The 27,046-nt window shown below is 38.7% G+C and overlaps 1 protein-coding gene across 1 annotated transcript in view; it reads left to right on the top strand.

The window, feature by feature from the left end:
* LOC145981580 (solute carrier family 23 member 1-like) overlaps positions 1 to 27,046 on the top strand; it is a 93,272-nt gene that overhangs the window by 24,167 nt on the left and 42,059 nt on the right. The window contains exons 2-3 of the mRNA XM_083114930.1: positions 12,313 to 12,465; positions 26,040 to 26,197. Of these exons, the coding sequence (XP_082971056.1) occupies positions 12,313 to 12,465; positions 26,040 to 26,197 (311 nt within the window). The remainder of the gene's footprint in view (positions 1 to 12,312; positions 12,466 to 26,039; positions 26,198 to 27,046) is intronic.

Below are 27,046 nucleotides of genomic sequence, written 5' to 3'. Positions count from 1 at the left end.
AAGACATACGACATACTGTGTGCGATGTTGTGACGTGATCACCACCTTTGTGACCATGCACATTAGCGCCGCCATGTGGCTGAAGTCTGTAAACCTCCACTCATTGAAAACTTACATCCTTTCTACTTATATTACAACAAGCTGCTCGGAGATACGTACATTCACCTTTTGTGTATAAAGGTTTACTTTTCTGACATCTCAAACGGATCACCCGGTAGATTTTTTGTGGGAGAGGTCAAATAATATGAACTTCCTAACTAAAATAATTTGTCCAGATTGAAGTGGGTGAAAGTTGGAAGAAATATGAAATCACTCACTATGTACACTCACCGGTAATAAAAATTGGGACACATATGTCGTGAAATGCTTCCCTGCAAGGCATTATGTTTGTTGCCTAAGTCTACGACAAGTATTTTAGTACCTATGTTTCCCGTTTCTTATTGCCGGTGAGTGTACGTCACTGTATAAAAATTTTCTGAAATCTGTAAATAAAATAGTGTTGGAGATCATTGGCTGTCTTTCGTATCGAGTAGAAGGGTTCAGCAGAGGGTGTGTTTGCTCGAGTCTTTGGGTAAGGGGGGAGGATGTTCGTATGTTTTAATATAGGTACAATGGGACAGGTGGGGGAACGCTTTGCATAAATTTTCCTACACGGGGGATATCACCCCCTGCACTTCGAGCACTTGATATAATAGTAATATTAATGATCCGAGGTGGTTTAGTCAGTAAGGTGCTTGACTCCCACGCAATTTCTCAGACAATGTCCTTGCTCTGGAGCTCACCCAGCTTCTAAACAATGGGTACTGGAGGCACTGTGCCAATTAAGCTTTTTGCTTTTGGGCCTGGGGATACCCACTCAGTGGCGTATTTGTGGTTTCATTTCGGGAGTAGGTTTTTTGGGGTATGCAAATTTGGATACCAGTCTGTAAACAAAACTATTGCCTTGAAGTTCTTAGTACCTTAGAACAGCCATTCCCAAACTGTGGTCCGCGAACCCCTGTAAGGGTGGGGGGCGACAATAATCCAAGGGGTCCGCAATAACAATGTAAGTGATGTAATGGTGAAACAATCAGACAATATTTTCCGCCTCTGGTTGAGGAAATCTCGTTGATCAGAAATCCCTTCTTGGAAACTGACCATGAACTGCACTCCCTTGAGGAAGTTCAACTAGCCGAAGTATGTTGTGACTCTTCTTTGAAGACCCTTCATCACAACTCCACGTCTCTGATCGATTTCTGATTCATGGACGTCCCCTATACCCTGCCATTTCTAGAAAGGCAATACTGCGTTTAATGCCTTTCATGACAACATACCTCTGTAAGAGTACCATTTCTGCTCTCATACAAATCAAAACGAAGCACAGAAACAGAGCTAATATAGAGGCTGATCTTTGGCTTCGAGTGACTACGTTTGAACCAGACCTACAACGCTTCGTCTCTGGAAAACAGTACCATCCGTCCTTTTGATCCAACAACTGTACCAAAAAAAGAATGCAAACAAGAAAAAGGAAAACAGAGAAGAGGAAGGGATTATCTACGAAGTGAAATGTAAATTGATTGATTGAATTGTTGTTTTAAGTCCACTTTATGCACAGTAAGGCTAATCGGGACTGGACCTACAGTTTAAAGTGGGATCCGAACCACTTGTGCCTCCACCGGGTATCGAACCCGGGACCTCTTGATCACAAGTCGGCGACGCTACCACTGCGCCATCGGGGAGGCCCTGAAGTGAAATGTAAAGAATGTCAGAGTGTATACATAGGAGAAACGAAAAAGAGGCTGAAAGACAGGTTGAAACAACTTATGGATGATGTACGACTTAAGAGAGAGATAAATTCAATATTTAAACACACGAGAGAAACAAGACATGACATAGAGTGGGATGAGGCTAAGCAGATAGGAAGGGAGAAGAGAATACTAGTGAGAAAATGGAAGGAGGCCAAGGAAATAGAGAAGAAAGGTGAAGAAGACACAATGAACTGGAATGGGGGACTGAAGTTAAACAAAGAATGGAAGAAGGTATTAGAAAGAGTGGAAAGGACAAGAGAAAAAGAGGAGAGAAGAAGGAAGAAGAATGAAGGAAATAGAGCGTGAGATAAAGAGTCCAACCACACCACTTTCAGGTTCAAGTACAGTTGACAAGGGAAAGCCACCTTCTAGAATGTTCCAGAACAACTTTCTAATAGTCTGGAGGGGAGAATGTTTGTGTATACAGTATATATCGTCCTGTTTTGTACCTTGTTACATTTGTACTTGGTGCAGAGTCTGAAGAAGACCTTGCTAGAAGGTTGAAACGTTACGTTTAGTTTGTTTATAATAAAATGAATTTCTGGCTTGGTCAGCATATTGAGTTTTCCATATCATGGAAACAAGGCTTAATGGTGTTATAACTGTACCAAGTGAATTTTCTCAAGTAAGTTTCCAGATCCAGACTGTTGTAATGTATTACCCAAGTATCACATTGTTTTATAATTTTTATGCATTTAGGAAGCATGTTTATGTAAATGGAGTTTAATTAAACATTAAAAAGTTTAAAGGAAAGTAAATATTGGGATTATATTATACGAATAAAGTCAAACATGGTAATATTACAAAATTCTGTCTTTTGTTTACTGAATTAAGTATTATGTTCAGCATGCGATATGCTGAGGGAGCATACACTGCCTTAGAACATAGGTTCTAACTTAATGAATTAAATTTTATGTTAACATTTATGCATAATTTAGAAACAATTATTACATTTACATTCTAAGAAAACACAAACTCATACGCGAAAATGAAAGCTATCGAACTAGGTGCTGAACCTCGCCCACTTAATAAAGACAATTTATTATTGCTGTTATTATTATTAATTTATTATGTAAAATATCTGCACTATGCCATTAAAACTAAAGTGGAAAACAGCCTGCTGTTGTCTCGGTTCGGTGAGGCTGGTCAGTTGCAGAAATCCACAAGGCTGCATAGTTTTGGGCAGGGATATCTTTGGTGACTGGACAATTTATGATCACGAATGATTTTTCAGCTGTTTGTTACATAGTTAAACGCATTTTCTTTCAGGGGTAAATATAATTTTCTTTTGCCGGGATAAAATGTTTATGTGTGGGGACATATCCCTCCTGGGGAGGAGTAAGCGCAGCGTGAGTGTGGTTCTTATCCAGATTATTGATACAAAGAAACCTAGACTACAAATTCTAAAAAGACCCCTCTTTTACAGACTTGCCACACAATACAATGACCTCCCATTAAGAATCGATATATTTTCCTCCGAATTTGCCTTTCGGTCTTCTATTAGAAGAAATGTTTGTAAATAATATCAAATAGTGCCATCTTTTGCATATTTTTTTGGTCAATTTGATTTGTGTTATTTTGTTACTTTTAATTAATAATTAGGGATGTGACGAAGCTGAAAATTTACCGATGCCGATGTACTCACCGATAATTTTTGGAACCGATACCGATGCCGATATTTAACCGATTCCGATACATAAGATTATTAAACAGAAATGGGATGTTATTTTCAGCATGACAAAAATAAATTTGCTATGTACAGTGTCTCTCAAAAGTTTTAGGACAACGACATTTTAAACTAGGCAACCCAATTTACACAAGCCGTTGGTGGGTTGCGTGCAGAGTTAGGCTCAATTTCAGGGTTGCCACATGCACAATAGATATTTATAAAATACGCGAAAGAAATATAAACAAGTATTATTGTATAAAATTATTAAAAATATCACTATTATATCGCAAATGACAAAATTCTTTCTGAAAGAAAAAAATAGGTTTTATAGTATTTCATCGCTGATGAGTCTACAGTAAGGAAAAGAGGTGAGAGGAAACGAAAGGTTACAAAGGAGAGGAGAAAGAGAAAACGAAAGGAGAAGAGGAAAAGTAGAGGAGAGAAGAAAGATAGGATAGACGAGGAGAGGAGATGTAGTGAGGATAATGGAAAAAGATTCGAGGAGAGATGAGGAAAAAAGAACAAAGAAGAGAAAATAGGAGGAAAACGAGAGGAGAGGAGAGGAGGAGACGAGAAGAGGGAAGTGGAGAGTAGAATAAAGGAGAGAAAAAGAGAAGAACGAAAAAAGAGAGTGCAGTGGAGTCGGAAATCTAAGACAGGAAAGGAGATAAGAGGAGGGGAGAAGAGTGGGGATAAGATGCAAGAAAAGTAGGGAAGGGGATATGAGATAAAAGCAGAACAGAAAGAGGGGAGAGAAGAAGGAGAAGGAACTGGAGAGAAGAGGTAGTTGCAGAAAATATCGTCTGAGCGTCAAGAATGGAAACATTCAATAACATTTTGAAATTTATTGGAGAATATATTAGATCGGTGCGAGATGTCTTTTGGCTGAGTTCAGAGCAAATCAAAATCTTCCTTGTAAGATATTTGATTTTTCCTGCGATTACACCACTAAAAAAATGAACGTAATTTTTAAGATTTCTTCAATTTTTCTCCACTTCTCGGTTCGTTGAAATTTTGTAATTCAATATTTCCCCTTCCCCATCGTTAATTCCAAACTGAATCATTCCGTTTCAAACGGCGTGGACAATGAACACAATGGGATATGTCTAAAACTTACGAAAATTTTCTGTCACCGGAAGGGTTTGAACCTACGACCATCAGATTGACAATCCTGAACGGTAGCCACTACCGTACAAGCTTTCGCTCCTTAAGCCAGGTAGAAGGAGCTGACCAATGTGAAATGTAGATGTAACTCTCCTGCATGTAACGTGCAAACAAGTATTGTTTGTAACAAAGAAAACGAAAGTAGTACGACTCGGCGAAAACATTTAATGGAGAATTGCACATGGTGAGAACTTTTCATTCGATATTTGCGGAGGTATCCTTGCATTGAACTCAAGTGGGAAAAGGGGTAAAATTAGCATGTCCTGAATTCCCACACATATAAATAGTTATTTCATTAATATTTGTCAATGTCTTTGAAGCAGTACACAATTATCGTTAGAGTGTCATAACTCACGATCTTATATATAAAAATATCCCGTTGAACGTGTGTCAATTCATTTATTATTTTTTTTTTTTTATAAATTCCATATGCAGAACAATGTAGCCACTATATACTGCTATTACAAATAATGTTACCATGCTCTTGTTTAATGGAAGGGATTCTTTTTTAAGGAACATCTAGTATGGAGGATCGAACGTGAGACCGCAATGCTTTCAAGAACTCTAACCAATACACTACGACCTTTGTTTTCTTGGAGCTACAGTTCCTAATTATTCTGTCGTCTCAATATTGTAAACGTTATCTGCAAAAAAGAAGTTAAATACTCAGATATAGCTCTGTACTTCTAGAATTACTTTATACAAATGCATTTGAAATTTAACTCTGAATTTCTTTCTTGGTATTAGTATATCTAAGCTTGTGAATATATTTTATTTGTAATTTTATAACGATTTCATGAACATCTACGAAATAGTTCCTTATGACTTGGAATATGGTGAATAGATATGAAATGTCTTGAAATTAATTTTCGACCACTAGATTTTGGCAAGGGAATTAGGTGTGATCCGTTTAAAACTATGTGGAATTTTCATTCTGGGATAAGTGTTTTTACTTGCTACATGTATGCGAACTACACTCTGTCCCACTTATCTCTGGAGCAGGTGAACGAAAACAAGTATCTGAGCAGCGATGAACACGTGAGAGGAATGGGATTGCGTGGAGGGAGGAAAACCACTGCAGTTACCAGCCTTCCCAGCAGCGTGCACTGATTCGCTCTGTCCACTCGATCCCCTCTCCCCTCTCTCCACTTCTCTTCCGCTATGCGCGGCTTTGCTCCAGAGATGCTGGGACAGGGTACAGTTAATTGTTTCTCAAAAGGTATCATCTATCTCTGTATGCCACACATTTAATTCTTACTCACATGGAAAAAAAAATGTCAATTTGTATTCAGGGGTAGTTTCACAGTTACACACTATTTTGGCCTTGATGAGAAGTTTAGTGTAAGTAGGCATTTTGTTTATAATTTTGAAATTGAGGTCGTCTAAGGTTGAAATCCTCATATTTAGGGCTTGAACTCGTCACCTAAGAGGTTGAAGATCGTCCTCTACTTTGTGCGTGACCTTCTTTATTTTTCTATTCATAATTCATCCTCATCGTCGCCATTAACCAAAGGTAAAATAAGAAAAGTCCTCCTCCGTGACCGTGCGGTCTAAGGAGCTGTGCTTTGGACTCCGACTGCAGGACGGCATGGATTCGAGTCCGCATATGCTCACTCTCTAGGTTTTCGGCCTGTGTATGGGACCGGTAGCAACCCACCATCGTGAAAAAATTGGCGAGCTACGAGTGAGTAGCGTAACCCGGTCTCGGAAATCACATATGAGGTATGTTCCTGGGTAAACAAAAAATAATCGATCAGACAATTCGATTATCGAAGGCGATAAAATAACCTCCGGTTGACCAAGTTGCCAATATAAATAAATGGAATACAGATTGTCTTCGAGCTTACATTGTTAAAAAGGAGCGGATACACGTATTAATATCCCAATAATTATTCAATACGGTTTTTTGTTTATCAGGAATTATCACTTAAACTATTGCATGTTGAGCTGGTGCCTACCTAGCCGCCTCTGATGAAATCTACCATTCTTCAGATTCTCTTTAAAATTCGACTCTGGTCACTTGTAACGTGCTGGGTGCAGACACTGTGCATCGAAGCACAGTGTTTTGCGATAAGAAGCGGCCTTGAATAGCGTGAGTGAGTCACTTTGATCGCGAGCAAGCTAGACTACCAAGCTTGTCTGCCTTTGAAAACCAAGTCATTTTTTTCACGGTTTCCGAACGCGATTGCTATTGTAGAAGTATATATTCTCTCAAAAGAGCAAGAAAGGAAATTCGACCAATGTTCTCCCGTCGTCTAAAACCAAATATTATCTATTAAACGAAAAGTTCACGATTGTCAATAAACGGTTTAACCTATCTGAGCATAAGGTGAATGTAAATACTAAATTTAATAGAAAGGTTCTCCAAAATTTCTCTCCACTGTCTACGTAAGGTCAGTACCCAGGGGAGGGGCCATGTGGGCCATGCTCCTCCCTCGAACCCTAAAATATTTAAATGTGAACCTATAAATAAATAAATACGAAATTAACATCGTCGATTTTTGAAATGTGTAAAAATTTCAATTTTGCTCTTGCATAAATGAATCTGTTTCTTGCGCAAAAGTCTTCAAGCTGCAATATTGGGTGGTTTTAGTTTTATAATCATTGATGCAAGGCTACCAGACGTCCGATTCACCGATTTAGTCAGGACAGTGCGTTACTTTCAATCCCTGTCCCGACTTTTTCGAACTGTAATCGTGATGCGAAAATGTCTCTTTATTATTGTTTTTTTGTTAACTCACAATTAGACATGTTCTTTATTGTATGAATAATTCTAAGTACGCAACATAGAATTATCATGACTTTTTAATGGCGCTCGCACTATTTGAACTATTTTGTAATATCTGTCTGTCTGTCTCTCTCTCTGGTCTACGTCAATGAAATGCAAGCAATATTCTTATTTATTTTTAACCAATATTCTTATTTATTTTTAACCCAATTAAAGGAAAGTGTAAGCATTTAAAAGAAATAAGAAAGATCATCACTGTTGCTCTTCCTTAGAAATTGTTGTTCTTCGAGGAAGAAAAATTAGAAGGATTTAGTCCAGCACCTTAACACAGTGTCCCACGAGTCTCTCTTGACTAATGCTGTCAAATGTGACATGATTTTATGAATAAAATTTTCCGCCTGTTTACGTATAACTTTGCACAGATTTGGTAGTTCGCACACGGTGTAATTATTTCGTGTTATCTAACGCAACAGCAAATACATTCCATAAGACTGTTCTGGACACAAGACTTGCATCAGTAAACAAGCGTCTTGTCTGTTACAGTATCACAGGAAAAGAACGTCGTCCTGTAATGTTCAAGCCTCTAGTTATTTTCCATTAGTAATGTCTAATCACAATAATAAGTAAGAAGAAATAACTCGCATTTTCACAACTACCAATATTCTCGTTTTTAATCACTTCGAAAATTATTTCTCTAAGATATCGGTTATACTACAAGAAATCAAATCAAAATTAAAGTAAAAGTTCAACTACACGTATACCAAACGACATTTACAATATTGGAGGGGCAGAATACTTAAAAAAAAATGTTGTTTCATTCGAAGGTAAGGGCGTGGTGTAGCGGATCTTCTACCTGGTTTAAGGAGCGAAAGCTTGTACGGTAGTGGCTACCGTTCAGGATTGTCAATCTGATGGTCGTAGGTTCAAACCCTTCCGGTGACAGAAAATTTTCGTAAGTTTTAGACATATCCCATTGTGTTCATTGTCCACGCCGTTTGAAACGGAATGATTCAGTTTGGAATTAACGATGGGGAAGGGGAAATATTGAATTACAAAATTTCAACGAACCGAGAAGTGGAGAAAAATTGAAGAATTCTTATAAATATTAAAAATTACGTTCATTTTTTTAGTGGTGTAATCGCAGGAAAAATCAAAGATCTTACATGGAAGATTTTAATTTGCTCTGAACTCAGCCAAAAGACATCTCGCACCGATCTAATATATTCTCCAATAAATTTCAAAATGTTATTGAATGTTTCCATTCTTGACGCTCAGACGATATTTTCTGCAACTACCTCTTCTCTCCAGTTCCTTCTCCTTCTTCTCTCCCCTCTTTCTGTTCTGCTTTTATCTCATATCCCCTTCCCTACTTTTCTTGCATCTTATCCCCACTCTTCTCCACTCCTCTTATCTCCTTTCCTATCTTAGATTTCCGACTCCACTGCACTCTCTTTTTTCGTTCTTATCTTTTTCTCTCCTTTATTCTACTCTCCACTTCCCTCTTCTCGTCTCCTCCTTTCCTCTCCTCTCGTTTTCCTCCTCTTTTCTCTTCTTTGTTCTTTTTTCCTCATCTCTCCTCGAATCTTTTTCCATTATCCTCACTACATCTCCTCTCCTCGTCTATCCTATCTTTCTTCTCTCCTCTACTTTTCCTCTTCTCCTTTCGTTTTCTCTTTCTCCTCTCCTTTGTAACCTTTCGTTTCCTCTCACCTCTTTTCCTTACTGTAGACTCATCAGCGATGAAATACTATAAAACCTATTTTTTTCTTTCAGAAAGAATTTTGTCATTTGCGATATAATAGTGATATTTTTAATAATTTTATACAATAATACTTGTTTATATTTCTTTCGCGTATTTTATAAATATCTATTGTGCATGTGGCAACCCTGAAATTGAGCCTAACTCTGCACGCAACCCACCAATGGCTTGTGTAAATTGGGTTGCCTAGTTTAAAATGTCGTTGTCCTAAAACTTTTGAGAGACACTGTACATTTCTATTGCATATCATATGTATATACATATATATTCTCAAGAGATGCGAATGTACATTTGCATCTACAAAATGTTATGTGACCCTTTAAGAAGAACATGGATTCTCAAGAGGTTAAACATTAGTACACAAGCAGTTCTTTGAAATGCAAAATGAATTCCTGTTATGCCAGATTCAACTTCAGAAACACGAGATTTGGAAGCACTTCTGGAAGTAACCTACTTCTTCTCTTATCGCAAATCTGTTCAGCAACACTGAACACTCAATCACTGAATACTGATGCAGCAGGTATGCCCAAGTATTTTCTCAGGACTTGCTTCAGGTTTGAATATTCATTTTTGAATTTCCAGTACAACAGCAGATCCTGGTTCAGCAATGTATTGTTTTATTTCCGATTTATAGTTAGGTTGATCCTCTGAATGAGTTTGCAATAATTTTATTACACAAACTCTACAATAATGACGAATCATAACCAAATTTTCAATAAATCTTACAAAACTAGAATATAAAACTTATTAGAAGGTAAAAACTCTAGTATAATCTGTACCGGTTTAAATATCGGATTTTTGCCGATTCTTATACCTATGCCGATGTGTCAATTTCGGCCGATTTTCATACATCTGTAATCGGCTTCGACACATCCCTACTTTTAATTATTATTTTTTAATATATTTTTTGCTTATTATTATTATTATTATTGCGTTTTCATTGTTGACAATTTCAGTGTAAAATGGCCACCTGTGCTGTATCTGGAATTTTCTAAATAAATAAATCAGTTCTACTATGTCAGAGATTGAGAATGTGTGAATCTGCCAACCTTTACCTTCGTGAGGTCCGTACTACAATTCTTTTAGCACCTTTTGTACAGTGGGATCCATGAGTATTACCGCGCAAATTGTCCATCACCATGTTCGTGCACTTTATTTGACCCAATAAGAGCTTCAAGAATTAAAAGAACATTCAAAACAAGCTGTTCACAACTTCTGCACCAGCATACATAAAAATCCATCGCTTAAAAACACATAGAATGCAAGAGAAAAATGAATGAAAATAGTCATGGACAATTTGCACGGTAATACTCATGGATCCCACTGTACATGACCTCTTCATCAACTATCTATTAACACCTTCCTGAGTTGGCAACTGTGCAGACAATCTTGACTGAAGTACCTCAAGGCATTCTGAATTAATCTGTCTTCGTGATGTGGCGTTCGCACATACAAATTATTGGGCATTGTTACGTAATTTAACAGGATGCAAGAATTAATTCCTTACCTCATCTTTGTTGCTTTGTTTTCCTCATGTTTCTTTGTAGCTCTGCATGCTGAATGTTAGTTGAAGACTTAAACGCTTTCTTGACCTTGAAACTCGTTTGTTGCTGCTCGTACAGTACAAAGGAACAAGGAAAGATGTGCAAAGGGTGCGAGTGAAGGTTCATTTTCAGGTGTAGATTTTCTTTCAAGGTCAATTAATTAATCTGCGATTTTACGCATGAAAGAACATATCTTTGTTTCTGAGAATAGATATACATTATTATATAGAGTATGTACTGGAACAAAAAATTCAGAAGTTCAAACTTCGAGGAAGGACGAAATTATATTTATTATTGTACAAGTCAGTGTTCCTGCAGCTTCAAGCTACTCACAAGATGTCTCTTCTAACAAACCAACTTGGGCTGGAAAATATACACTAGAAAGTTTAATGTATAATAGCAAACAAAATATAATTTATGGAAACATTACTCTCGGATTAAGGAATACTCACCTGCTAATAGTACAAAAATAAGCAAATCCAACAAAACTTGATTTAATAATAAGAAAAATACAAAAAAAAATAATAGCTTCGTTTGCTCAAATCCTGACAAGAAATACCTACGTTTTCTTCGCTTTTCTACCACTTTTGACTAATCCCGAAGATAAGGATGAGTGATGATATGATGAAATTGATGAAGGGACACTCACGAGTATGGCCCATGCGCAGGCATGGATTCGAACCCGAACCTCGTGAAGATAAGAATGAGTGATGATGTGATGAAATTGACGAAAGTGCACTCACAAAGAGTACACATGCCCAGGCCGGGATTCGAATCCAGGACCTCTGACGACGTGCTAACCACTTTTCCACGGAGGTCGGGGAACTGAAACAAATAGCACCAATATGCGGAGGACTACCAGAGTTAGGCAACACGCCTTGCAGGGAAATTAGTATTTCGGGAGATAAGTGCCTCACTTTTATTGCTGTTGACTGTACCTAATGTTATCTTTGCGGCTGATTATACAGTGGAATGCACAAGTATTGCTCGGCAAATTACCCCACATCAATTTCATTAATTTTTTCTCTTGCATCCTACATGTTTTCAATGACTGTATTACAGTAAAACCTCGTTAATTCGGACCCCGATAAGCCGGACTTCGCTTAATCCGGACAGGCAAAAGGCAAAAAAAAGCAGAATGCAAGGTTTTAAATGTGGCAACCGCTGATGAAATTCTGTTTTCCGCAGACTTTGTACTGTACTGTATAGTGTATTTAGGCCTATGCTCTTTAAATACACCATAATAAACGTGTTTTGTTGCTATAAACGGAGTTTTAATGCACTTTCTATTGTTCTTTTAGGTTATTTGAGTTAATCCGGACTTTCGTTAAACCGGTCAACATATCCCCCCCATTAGTCCGGATTAACGAGGTTTTGCTGTATTACATATTTGGGTTATGTTGTTGTCAGTAGCTTCTTTGGCGTTTTGTTTCTATTCCTAATGCTTTCAATGCACACAACAAAAAGAATAAACATGGTGATAGACAATTTGTATGGTAATACTTATGCATTTCACTGTACGAGTATCTTGAGCTTCAATGATCTAACCCATTAACAAGTTAGTATACCTCTATCTGTAGGTACATTAGCTATACACTCTGCTCTAACAACAATACTTGCGTGACATGAATTAAATTATGTAACTTTCTCTTCCTATCTAGGGAATCGAGCTTCATGATGTAATACATAACGGGACAACTGTTGTTAAGGATTCATCTGTGCCTGCACCAAGGTCGAAATCATCCGAAGATATTGTGCATTACAGTGTAGAGGACAAACCACCATGGGTATTGTGCATCTTCCTAGGGTTTCAGGTGAGGCAAATTGATGATAAGGCCATTGGCGCCCACGGGGAGGGGGAATGACCCTCCCCCCTGTAATAAGGAAAATTTCAATGCTTATTCTTACCTTCATCCATTTTTGAGGCTCCATTCTCTTGTATCTTTTCTTCTTATCTCAGTTTTAGCATTTCTGCAAACTTACTTCTCTTTCCTGTCTTCCGTGTCACTTTTTATTTGTTTTCTCTCACTCTTTATCACTTCTATATTGTTGTTCTTTCTCTCATCTCTGTCCTTTCTTTACTTTTCTCTTTCTTGTCTTTGTCCCTTCCGTTTCTTTGTTTCTCTCTCTCTCTCTCGCTCTGTGTGTGTGTGTCACGTTTCTTTATTGTGTATCCCTTTCTCTCTCACTTCTTCAAAAACTAACCTACCCTTTTCAACTCCTTTCTTTCATCTGGGCATTGATTGACTATTCGCGATTAAAATTAACCGATATGCCGTCTGGTGGGACTTTCAGGAACTAGTCTAAGTAGGATACGTTGTGTTGAAGTCGTGTAAAGCATGGGGAATATGCGAAAGAGTAAGGTCTACTGTTCAGGTTTTTTTGTGCTCTAAATCGTTTTATGGGTCAGAACAAATGAAAAGTTTTCATGTGTTTCCACCTCGTGGAATCAACAAAATGAAATTTGTAAATAAATCAGGGAAAACGTAATTGATTGACAGAAGATTCTGGCATGGGGAATAACAGCGTAATTCGGCAAGGAAATTACGAAGAATGCATGAGTCTACTCTTTCTATTTTTCGAGAGATAAATATATATTGCCATGAAAGTAAAATTTTAAATTGTACTTTATAAATAAAACTTTTTCTTTTTCGAAAAATCATGAAGCGTCTTACCCAATGCATCCATGTATTATGTATGTGTGAAATTTGGACCAGGTGCAGGTCGAGAGATGAAAATAGTTTGAGAATGAATTAATGTCAAATGTAACCAGAAAATTAAAATGTACATGATAATGTTGCTCTTTCATTCAGTACGATGTCCTTTTTCAGTGAGGATAGCCTGGTCATGAAATCGTGAATATTACCGAGAAAGAACTGCAACGATATGTTCGCAATTTTCTCCTGTCAGCTTTTCAAGTATAGGTCAATTTCAATTTCTTTATTTTCAAATAATTTCCGAGAACCCCAGTTACAACATGAGGTGCAGAGGATGCAGCACTGCTTTGAAGAACCAGTGCGTATACGTTAGTTTCGTCTGCGTTTTCCCTGTTATTTTTGCCTATCATAATTAAATGCTTCGTTCTCATTACAGCTTCACCTTCGTTAGAGTTCCTGGAATTCACATCGCATTCGCAATATTTAAAAATATCGTGTACTTTAAACATTTTTACCATACCGCCATGACAACATGCTGCTGTTTCGTACTACCAGTACTACTGCTGCATGTAAACCATAGATTTATTCTACATAGAGCGGCCATATTGGAAGCGACACTAGCGCTCAGGTGGTAATTTTAATCGCGAATAGCCAGATACCGGACACACTTGTACTGTCCTCTGACACGACCAATGTTGCCAGCACACCTTGTAATTTTAAAAAACATAATTTTTCCTCAATATGCCATCGTCTATAATGCATCAAAGGCGTAAAAAATTATCATTCTTTCATGAATTCGATAAATGCCCACACAGACTATCGATAGATAGCGATAATTTTTACAAGCGACTCCACATCTATTTGTTATCTATGTTTGTTTTTACTTCATACAAAACTTTATTACAACTTCGTAGCTACTTTTTCCGCAAACTGAACATTCATGTAGAGCATGATTTTCTTGTTTAATGTTTCAAAAATATCCACATAGGCACAGTTAATATCCAGTGTACAGTGGCGGCGATTTTGGGGGCGTGGGTGCAGTCCCCCCCACTTTTTGCCATTTTTGCCCCCGAACTATGCTAAACCTTATCTACCAAGTGAAAGTAAACTGTCCTTGCTCCCCAGTTTTGGAATCCAATCATCGCCACTGCCACTGTAAGTTTCATATATCTATCGCTTTTCCTTTAAAAGTTACACACGTTCAAAGAATCAGTTGCTTGACTTTTCGGGCACCCTGTACGATATGGTGCAAAAGGTTCCTCTATTCCTATTGCAGGATTTAAATGGTGCATGTTCCCTCCTCTTTAGAGTTATCCTGGAGGCTATTAAACTCTCGAGGTCCAATTTTAGGTAAAAGAGAAATTTTATAAAAATATATAGGAATTACTGCAAAATTTTAAGTTGGTGTTTTATTTCCATTATATCTAATTGGGGTGTTTAATAAATGGATACAATAAAGAACAATTGTTCCGGTAAAGCAGGTCAAATTTTCAGAACACTCCCTCCAATGGTTTTGTCCTTTTTGGTTATTCTTCATTTACAATCACGCACTTTTGCCATTGTTGCCTTATCTTCGTCAATCTGTCATTGTTGAAGCCCGGGTGAAGAACAATTGCTTCGCTTCCTGTCGACAGTGTCACTAGTACAAAACCGTTGACGCCTTGTGGGTGATGGCTTTATGGTTACTGGAGGAAGTCACTTCCACATCTCACAATGGTGAACAGAATGGTCAGCCATGGACTCCTGGCGTTGTTATTTTATGGTGGGAATGTTTGCTGGTGATTTGAATAATGGTTAGTCCCATGGAAACGTTCAGAAAGCTTTTAAGCAACGGTGAGGGTCAAACTTGAAAAGTCACATCCTACAAGTGGAAAATAATGGCGTCATTTGTACGCCATTAGGAAAAAGTACACAGTAGCACTGTTACAAAACGCACCAGGACAACCGAGATGTATATGAGTGTCAGCAGTCCTAACAGCCATCGCGGTTGCACTGGTTCCTGGTCGTCAGGAACCAATGGGCCTCCCCGAGCACGAATACACCTCTCTCCGTGACGTGGCATGCCTCGCACCCAGTGTATCCTGAGGAATACGCTCCCATTCATGTATGACGACCTCCGTGAGCTATCGGAAGGTCTGGTGGGTTGAGACGAATGGTCATAGCTCTCTTCAGGAATGTTCATGCACTTTCGATGCAGTTGAGGTTGGGGGTTCGATACCCGGTGGAGGCACAAGTGATTCGGATCCCACTTTAAACTACAGGAAGGGACACAAAGGTGGGATCCTCCGCCTCCACTCACCACTCGCTCTTTATTCACCCTCTCACTCAGTGTCTTCTTTCTTCTTTGCTTAGATCTTCTTTCTTAAAAAAAAAAATATATAAAAAAAAACTGAGTGCGATTTTAACGTTCGTGTCCTGGTAAGAAAGGATATTACTTTGGGAGTCGGTTAGAAGGATTCCACTGTTGTCTCCTCTTGAAATATGATTGAGAATAGAATAAGATGAGAAGTGAAACTTGAGTCTTGGTACCTTTATGAAAACCAAGACGTATGAACTTTCATGTTGGTTCTTTATAAGTTTGTTGAGTATATATAATATAATAAAAGAAAGAGTATATATAAAATACAATTAGATGATAAACATAAGCATATATATATATATATATATATATATATATATATATATATATATATATATATATACATTATACATTTATGTAGGAATATAATAATAGGTTATATGGGTACTGGGATAATGAACTATCCAGTATAATTAGGTGTTCCATATTCGGTATTTCGTTCTTTCTTCAGCCTGGAGGTGTCGGTGGGAATCTCTGACAATTTGAATTCATTCCATTCCAGTCGGTCTCTTTCTAAGTGTAGTTATGTAGTATCTTCTTCTGTTTATGGAAGTAGGTCCAACCTCATAGAACTTGATATTACCATCAGGATCCTCCTCTTTATGGAAGTAGGTCCATCCTCATAGAACTTGATATTACCTACAGGATTCCCACTTTAAACTGTAGGTCCAGTCCCGATTAGCCTTACTGTGCATAAAGTGGACTTAAAAACACCAAATCAATCAATCAAGGTTGGGAAATAAGCTAGCCATGCAGGCCCGTAGCCAGGATTATATTTCGGGGGACCTCATCCCTTATCAGCACAGGCGTCGCCAGAAATACTTGTAGGGGGAGGGCAGGCCACTGATAAAACTTGATTAGTAGAAATAATAATAACAATAATAATTATTACCACTAATTATAATTGTCATTTCACAATAATAACTATTATAAGTTATTAAAAATAAACCAATTTTAATCCAAATTTATTGTTGTTATTATTATTATATAAATGGGGAGACGTTGCTACTCGATCCACGTTATGAGTGGACCAGACAAGTGTTGTCCATTATTTTTCTTACATTTTGTACAGTTAGTGTACTGAGATTCATAGTTATTGTATTTTGTTATTAACTTTTACACATTCCGTTAGAAATAGGCCAAGGACAAGTTAGGGCCAAATTTTACTCATAAAGTTTATATTGTGTGACTTCTCACAAAGAAAACTATATCTATATACATTTTGAGAGCTGTGGATCCATTTATGCTTTGGATTAAATGGTAGAATATAAAAATATAACCTGATTCCTCTATTATAATTTTTTTATGTAATGTTTAATCCGGCTAAGGATGTAAAATTAATTATATACACTATTTACATTAGATATTAATAGGATTTCTGGAGTGGCTTCAGCCCTCGTAGCCCTCCCCCTGGCTACGTGCCATGGCATGCAATGGATTCTGTGCTCCTGCAGGAACGGCTGATGATAAGGGTAGTGTGGTGCCACACAAATTGTCAGAATATGCTATAACGGTCAAATCTTGAGTAAAAGGTAATTGATCTAATTGCCAGTTATTAAGAATTAATTACAATAGGTAATATTAATATCCGTCGCGAATAAAGATGTCTAGCAACTGCTTTAGCTAATGCGAGCTTGCTCAACCACCGTTTTTAACCCGAATCCTGATTTTACATGCATTCATATGGAGAATAGCAGGAAAAGAGGAACTTCTAAACCACTGGACCAAATTGGATGAGATTTTAACCAGCGGAAGACCACATCATGAAAGTACAGATTCCAGAATTTCAGCATAATCAGAACCGAACTACGGGAGTAATAAATTATTAAAGATCCATCGCTGGATACAATGGAAGATGGCATCCCATTGATAGAGCCCTCACTGGACGTGCGAGACACAATACAGGGTTTGTCCGGAAAGTAATAGGACTGATTTTTTTTCGCCGCGACTGTACTTCGGAGCGCGCGCGCACTGACTGTATTCGGTAGAGGAGGTTCCTACCTAACCTACAAGCGGCTAGTCAGTTGTCTCCGAGCACCCGGAGAGTCAGGACAGGCTTTTTCGCGCGACGTGTTTCTGTGAGTGGTGCAAGCCGAAAATGCAGCGTTCGTTAGAGCAGAGGTACGCGATTAAATTCTGTGTGAAACTCGGTAAATCTGCGACAGAGACGTTTGATATGATCAAGCAGGCTTACCCAGATGATACTTTAGCAAGAAGTGGTGTGTTTCGGTGGCACAAGGCCTTTTCGGAGGGCCGGGAAGAGGTCGCCGATGAAGACCGTGCTGGAAGACCTTCGACTTCGACAAACACCGACAATGTGACTCGTGTGCGCGAAGTTTTGAACTCAGACCGTCTACTGAGTATTCGCTTAATTGCCCAGATGTTAAATTTACCTAAATCTGTGGTTCGTGACATTGTGACGGAGCATTTGAACGTGCGCAAGGTGTGCGCGAAGATGGTCCCAAAAGTGCTTACTGACGACCAAGTTGCGGCGAGTGGAAGTGTGCCAAGAAAATTTGAACATGTGTGAAAGTGACCCCCAATTTTTGGATAACGTTATCACAGGTGACGAGTCATGGATCTTTGAGTATGATCCCGAGACAAAGAGGCAATCTTTTGAGACGACAGAGGGGATCCAAGCATCTTGCACCGCGGCTCTAAAGGCTATTCCGGAGAATGCCTTCCGTGACGCCTTCAATGATTGGAAATCGCGCTGGCAGCGCTGTATCGACGCAGAAGGAGACTACTTTGAAAGTTTTTAAAGAATTGTAACGATTGGCTCAATAATTTTTTTTAAATCGACTCAGTCCTATTACTTTCCGGACAAACCCTGTAGCAGAGGAGTTAGACTAATCTCGGCGCGAGGGGCTGCTAGCAGAGGTCAAAGAACGGCCTTAGCATAGACCAGGATAGGAGGACAACGGTCAAAGCACCAAAAACAATAAATAGGCACCTAAACACAGAGGCTAGAGCGTCACCACGTTCAAATCTGGGATAAAAGAGATGTTTCGGGATAGCTAGAACACAGTTTTGCCAAGAATCGACACCGGAGTGTGAGCTACGCGCGACCTAGCTCCGAATCGCGATCAGACCCGAGATCTGAATTTGTCTTTTGACTCGAGTGATTGTTTAAAGCCATGGAGTAGAGCAAAGTAGACCCAGGGGGTCGTTTCCCTCTCGCCGTCAACGCATCCGTGTACATAAGTGTAGTTATGTGAGAATAACACCAGACACGTCCGCCTGTGTCAATCGTCCGGAACAATGTCCTAAGTTAGTAGAAGTTAATAACAATTGATAGCAAAGTTAATACAGAAGTGCATAACAGCCAATACCAAAGTTTGATATCCATGTGTGTCCATGTGAAACCGCGAATGGCTCATTATGTATGTTTGTCTCAACGCCCAAGCCATGTATCTCTACGTACGAGTGACAGCGAAGGACTGACCTACAACTGCGCTAGTTTCTGTATGAAGTCGACAGTGTACGAGTACCGTCATGGACGTGCCAACGAAGTGAACGAATGAAGCCAGGATCCGATGATGCCATATGGAACTGCCGAGTGATCCACACTTTCGCCAACCAGGATAATTGCGAAGTACAACACCGGAGTGTGGACGCCTTCTAAAACTGTAGGACCACTTTCACCCTACCCAGGTCAGAGGGAATGCAGCGAAAGTAAGATCCAACCATGTGTGTGTGTGAGAGAGATGACACCAATCTACCGCGAATCTGCGTAAATCATTGCATAACTTAACTCAGTGCTATGGCATAACTAGACATCCTTATTCCGGCGAACAAAATCAACGTTATAGATCAAAGTATATGTTAACAGTCAAACAATAGTTCATTGAAATATATTTGTACCTCCAGAAACGATAAACGGGTTCGCACAAAGAACAATTAATCGCATTACACTTAAAACCCTAAACAGTAAATTGTAAAAGGCAATGTAGCCAAGAAACCATATGAATATCGACAAAGTACGTATTAATTAGTTTAACATTTGTAATTGTAATATTGTCCCAATATGCCATGGAATGTGTGTATGAATGAACGATAGAGTGAATGTACTGTTTATTTATCTGTGTTTTAATATATTCTGAATCACCGTAGTACTATGTCACGTCATTTCATGTGCTTGAAAACAAATCCTCCTATACATCGACCACAGGGGAAAAAAACCTTTGGACGAAAAGTCACCGCGCAGCTTTCCCTTCCTCCCTCCACCTCGGGACATAAGGAAGCATGGTCCACTCTCTCCCTCCCCTACTCGCGGGAGTACGGTGTACAGGAGTCGCGGGTCTGCGCAGGTTGTTTTGCTCGTGGTTTCACTATAGGTTTATACTTATTAACTCCGACTGTAGGCACTTATCCTGACCGTTTTATAATTCATGTAATGGTTTAATTAGAGTGACAGGTGTGTCACGGTGAGCGATTCTGTGTTGTTTTGTTGTTTAATTATGCATGCCAAAGAGTCGTCTCACAATGCAGCAATTCTTTTAAGTACTGTAAAAGTACAGAGAACAGAATAGATGGGAGGGAAATAAAAAAGCGAGGCATAAAGAAAGAAACCAGAAAAAGATAAAGAAATTACGTATGGAGGGAAGAAAGGGAAGATAAGAGAAATATGGAAGGTAGGCAGCGAAAGGGAGCGAAGGAAGAAAGAAACAAAGCAGATCGAGAAAGAATGAGTAAAATAGAATAAAACAAAAAAGGAGAGGGAAAGCACAGAAAGAAATGAACAAGAAGGATATCATAGATTGATTTGCTTTATTTCGCTTAGCTTTTTTGCACTTTTGGCTAATCGCGAAGATGAGGAGGAGTGATGATATGATGAAGGGTGAATCACAAAGAATGCCCAGGCCGGGATTCGAACCCGGGACCCCTGGCATTGTAGCGCACTAACCACTGTCGTATTATGTGTTTTTACAATGAAGCTACATGAATGTATAAGAAGGAATGTTTTATTTAACGCTCCGTAACCCGCGCGGCGGCACTGACTGCCGTCTTTTTTAAAATTTTGAATTATTTTTCTTACCAGTGCAATAATGGCCAGGAAAGCACTAGGTAACCTATCTACACTATTCCCACGAAAACATAGAGGTGTTTTCGGGGCTTCTTTCTGTCGTTCTTTCAGTTGGTTACTCAGTACCGCGCGCGGGAACGTTTCCTACCTTAAATCCAGTGCAGTGTTGCCACATGAAGGGAAATTTCCCTTTTGCAGGGAAATTCGGACCGAAATTTTAGCCAAAAGGGAAAAGGGAATTTCGATTAAAAATACCACAATTGGAGGGAAATTTTAAGGTCATCTGACTACATTATTACAGTTTATGTTAATTTCGAATTTCATATCCACATTTTGATGTTATTTGTTTACTTTGCTATTCCAACTTGTTTCTGCTCCTTTAAGTTTATTGTACGTTGCTTTTATGCATCTTTGGATAAATAGTAACGATGAGGATTAACAATTAAATGGATTCCTGACTAGGATTCAAACCTGGGACATCTGGTCAGGAAGTGATGAAACTAAAATGTGAAATTTTAAAAAATATTTTTTTATCAAACGAATAACGAATTCAATGGAATACTTAACTACGTACTATTACTGCTTCCACCACCACCACTAATAATGGTGCTACTACTACTACTACTACTTATTGTTATTATTATATAATTTGCGTAGGTGAAGGGAAAAATTGATCCAAAAAGGGAAATTTTGCCCCTTGCAAAGGGAAATTGTGCCCTCATATTGTGGCTTGTGGCAATACTGATTCAGTGCCGGATATATAACCCACAAAACCCCGTAGTGCGGGGGGGTGGGGGGCGGATACAAGCCTTCAGGGGGGCCCTCAGCCATTGACATAGTAGAGGGTTCGTATATGAGCATATAAAAAATAAACGTAGCTACTCAGAGGTACAAAAACGAATACAATATCACAGGTAAAGTTAAAGTTTCCTGTGCATGTAGCACCGTGCCTGGAAGGCACATTTAGGATATGTGGGGGCAGGGGCCCAACATATTTTCGATGACGGACATCTTGGAGGTGATGTGATCAGCACCACGCTCCGGCTGCATTTACACCCTACCCTCCAAACGGGTACTATTTGATTTGATGCTGGGTGGACCCGAATCAGCTTTTGGGGGGGACAATAGCAGGAAAAATTCCGATCTTAGATCAAATCAGGCTACAATTTCATGAGAAAATAGTGTCATATATGTATATCACATCACCACCGGTGTCGAAACAGGGAGGGAAGGGCAGAGGGGCCCGGGCCCATCCAGTTCTCGATTGACCCCCTCATAAGGGCCCAATGCATATATTTCAACATATTACATAACTTTTGCACACAGAAACTTTACACACAACTGGTGGGAAATTACACAGGATTCAGCTCTGAAATGGGCAGAATCAATAATGTGGGACTATCACTCAGTTTGAGTGTCTTTCTTGTGCTTGTGCGTTTACTATTTCAGTATTTCCTTTTTCAAACTGACAATGAATTAAGGAAAACGCATGGCATATTATGAATGAATATTTGCGAGAATAGAGGAAGAAGCATGGGAATACTGCAGTCTTCATGCTCTTGAATGAGCCAGTCCATTGCAAAATAGGCTCCTTTGTTTCCCTTCGGAAATGTCAAAAATCGCTCGCCCAGATGAAACTTTTATCTTGGGCCTTCCTTTTTTATGTAAATATGTGTGAAGATATTAAACTCCTATAAAGGATTGTAAGAATAAGTATTATAAACAGAATATGATAAAAAAAATTCTCAGTCAAAAGTTACATGTAAAGTATTATGTTGTATAATTACAATAGTGCAGTGAATTTTTTGTCCAGCTAATAAAGTTCAATGTACCCTGATATATATGTTTTGTTGTCAAATACAGTTATTGCAATTACTATTTTTCAAAGGTTAATTCAAGTGTATTAGGTTCCACCTTAAGGAAAGAAAAATTGCCTCTCTTCCCGCAAACAGAAAGAAATCAGTATTTATGCTTTACTTAGCTTTACCCTCCAAATCTCTTATGCACCCATGCCCATCACCCCCTTCCCATTTTTTAAAAAAATGAGTTGAATTCAATATGGCGGCCACTAATATGGTGGACGTCCGCTTGCAACACACCAACGTGGTTCCCCCTAAGCCTAACCTGTTTCTATCAATTGTACCCAGCCTAACTCCTTTACTTTTTATAGGGGGTGTTAACGTACTTTTGAATCACCCTGTAGGCCCTTGTATGTGAGTTTGTCAACATGAGATCAAGAATTACACACACACATACATTATATATATAATGTGTGTGAAGGTAGGTAGAGGGGGCCTTTGGTAATATTTTGCGGGGGGGCCCAAGATTTGTAGATCCGGCACTGCTTAAATCATAGCACGCCCATGAATTTAGTGGAAATAGGAAATAAGAAGAATAGAATTACAGTACGTTGTTCGGAATACAAGTTATTTGTATGCAGAAACATCAGTTGTGAAAATAACGATATTGAAAAGTGACAACATTCGGTTTCTTTTATTTGAGTCAGTATGTCTTTGCTTACGTACGAGGGTCACTATTTATATTTTGAGCCCTGGCAACACTGATTGAAGTTAGGCACGATTTGACGTTTGCACGGAATCGTCTGGCATTATTGACCATAACGTACTTCAAATGTTTTGTCGATAGCTTCATTTGTGTTGTTTATGTTGCCTTGAAGATTGCGCGACAACAATAAAATGGAATTAACTCGTGAACATTTTCGTGCGATGAATTTTTACGATTTTCGACGTGGATTATCAAGACAAGAGTGCATCGATCAACTTACTTCCACATTTGGTGATGAAGCCCCATCCTTTGCCACTGTGAAACGCTGGTATAACGAATTTAATCGTGGCCGCCATTCGCTCACCGACGAGATTCGCGAAGGTCGTCCAAAATCAGTTGTTGTTCAAGAAAACATTGATGCTGTGCAAAACCTAATACTGCAAGATCGTCATGTGACATACTGTGAGAATGAGGCAACCGTAGGCATTAGTTCCACCAGCATATATAAAATATTACATGATCATTTAGCTGTGAGAAAGGTATGTTCTCGTTGGATCCCACAAAATTTGACAAAAACTCAAAAAGACGCTCGCGTCAATTGGTGCAAACAAATGCTCAATAAATACAATCGTGGTGTTTCAAAAGACGTATATAAGATTGCAACAGGTGACGAATCATGGATATATGCATATGAGCCGGAACGTAAACAGCAGTCGACTGTATGGGTGTTTCAAGATGAACCCAATCCAACAAAAGTTGTTCGCGCTCGAAGCACATCGAAACAAATGGTCGCCTGTTTTTTTCGGGAAAACTGGTCATGTGGCAACTGTGCCTTTAGAGGAACGTAGAACGGTCAACTCTGAATGGTACACAACAATTTGTTTGCCATAGGTCTTCGGTCAAATACGGAAAACAAACAAACGCCGTCGGATCATTCTTCATCAAGACAATGCCAGCTGTCACACATCTCGTCTAACAACCGACTTTACGAACAGTCAAAAAATCGAATTGCTGGGTCATCCGCCGTACAGTCCTGATTTGGCACCCAATGACTTCTTCTTGTTCCCGAATGTCAAGAATAAATTGCGTGAACAACGATTTTCGTCGGCGGAAGACGCCGTTGATGCGTTCAAAAACCATATTATGGAGGTGTCTCAAGAAGATTGGAAAAACTGCTTTGACAAATGGTTCGAACGAATGCAAAAGTGTATTGACCATAAAGCAGAATACTTCGAAAAACAATAAAGCAGTTTTCAATGCCAAATTCCTGTTTTTTTCATTGTTAGGCTCAAAATATAAATAGTGACCCTCGTATACCTCGTAAGAATACGAGAAACAAATTGAGATTTGAACATTTTAAAAATATTTTGTAAGATTGCTTTTTCTGCGAGTTAGTAAGATCTTGACTGAGAAATTTGGAACAAATTGCTCCTTTCTAAGCCCATATAAGTTGTACGATATCAAATCGTTTTGAGAAATACGTTGAAAATTTTTGAAAAATACGTTGAAAATTTTGTGAATGGTGAGTTCATTTTTTAGTTCCTTCATTATGTGGCAAAGTTCTAATTATTTTTAGAATAATATTTTGGCACATTTGCTTCAAGAGTATAAGCTTATAATTCTATGAGAACTTTCTCTAATTTTTTAGTTTATTTCCTTTAGTAGCTAATAAGAATGTCAAAAATGGACCTGTTTGCGTTCATATACCGGGTGTCCCAGAAGTCTTTCTCTGATTACAAACTTTATTCATATCCGCTATATGCAACGTAGAGATGTGAAAGTGGTGCCAAAATGTTGGAAAACTAACCAAGCTTATTTGTTGCAGGTTTCAGTAATGTGGCTGTAGTGTAGCAGTGTCAGTGCCAAGGAATCCGGAATTAATGCTCTTGACATCGGGTGGCATCTTTCCATACAATGTTTCTTGGACTTGACAGGATTTGGGAATGAAGATAAATTCCATTTTTTAAATACCAACTTATTGATGGCAGATATTGTAGACGAAAGAATTCTGTACATTTCAAAGTTCCTCTGCACTGTTATTGGTGACCGGGTCTCGTGATACCAGAGGACATGCTGAGCTTTTTCTGATTTGCGAACATTTCCGGTTTTCTGGGTACTGACACTGCTACACTACAGCCACGTTACTCAAACCTGCAATAAAAAAACTTAGTTAGTTTCCCAACATTTTGGCACCACTTTCACAGCTCTACATTGCATGTAGCGGATATGAATAAAGTTTGTAATCAAGGAAAGACTTCTGGGACACCCTGTATATTTCGCCTGATTTCCAGTAGGTGTTAGTGTAATTCAACATCGATTTGCATCAATAATTCATGTAAATAACGTTGGTTTTGATAGGGCGACACCGAGTGCCGCGCGCGGGACATTTGTGCAACTATGAGGACGCGGATGACGCAACAACAGATATGTACGTAAGAAATTTTTTAAAAATATGTATGTTGCTTCGAGTCAGAGGCGTCTCGTGAACGCATGCGGTGAAAGAAAGTAATAATTATTTTCCCACAATTGACGCATGCGTCACTTCAGATCCAAGAAATTTAATATAAGCTTAGTTCAGCGCTCTCGTGTAAAATAAATACTTCTCCTATATGAAGACAGAATGTAGAAACGCTCAAGAATGTCGTCGCAGAGCAAGCTGTCCTTTTTCCCACAATTGACGCATGCGCAGCATGCACCGCATGCGTTCACGAGACGTTTCTGCTTCGAGTAGATGTTTAAAAATGCAACAGGCATTTATTTATTGTTAAATCTAAACATGAGTAATCCAAGTATTACAATGTTCAACAATATAATAGCCTCGTTTTATCCTTATTCTTCTAGCACTACTTGACAATGGTAAGTGGCATTGTTGCAGTGCCGTTCATCCTCACCCCTGCCATGTGTATGCTGGAGGACGACCCAGCTCGTGGATATCTGGTGTCCACCTTCATGTTTGTGTCTGGAATCATAACAATGCTCCAGTCCAGTGTTGGGATCAGGTGAGTCTCTAGAAAGCTTACGATTCCAATTGATTCATTGTATTGGTTGATTACTTCGCTCTTCTGCCACTTTTTGACTATTCGCGAAGATGAGGATGAGTGATGATATGGTAAAATTGATGAAGGGTACTCACAAAGAACACCCATGTTCGGGTCGGGATTTGAACCCGGGACCCCTTGGGCGATTCCAATTGATGACTTGGGTGCAAGAACGGCGTAAGTGCAAAATTATAATTTTGAGATGTAGGCATTGGAAAAGTTTAAATGTCTGCAAAATACATACCTTGTTAATAAATTTTACACAATTCTTGAAGTCTTTTTCTTTTGATACTAATCTTATTACTTCATTAACAATTTGAATTTTAGCTCTCTAGAATTAAATAATATATTTCTTTGAACTTACAAGCTTTTTTGAGAATGATCTCCTTTCTTTATTCATAGTTGGCATTTCTTACCTCCTGCGCTATAGTATTCTATCATCCTATTTTGTATGTAGCATCATTGATATGATTAGAGAACGAACTTATCTCTATCCATTTAAAGTAAAAGCTCCTAACTGGGAGTGAATATTAGAAGGGGGTGGGCAGAACGGTTCTGTGCCCCCTTGACTTATTCTGAAGGGACATGCCCCCCCCCCCCCCAATTCGCCTGTTTGTTTGTAAGGACACTAATGCACGCTTAGCACTTTCCTTTTTATTATCCTTAGACATGTAAGACGAAAAATGTAGTGTATCGTATATACTGTGTACATTAGGAAGATAAAAACTATTATTCCTTCTTAGAAATTTTATTGTTTAATCTCGTATCACAGATAAACGTATTATAGTGGTTTAAATTTAACAGCTCCAT

This window comes from Lepisma saccharinum, chromosome 29 (assembly GCF_977018435.1).
Source record: "Lepisma saccharinum chromosome 29, izLepSacc3.1, whole genome shotgun sequence".
Lineage (NCBI taxonomy): Eukaryota > Metazoa > Arthropoda > Insecta > Zygentoma > Lepismatidae > Lepisma > Lepisma saccharinum.
This window is presented reverse-complemented; position numbering and strand designations above follow the sequence as displayed.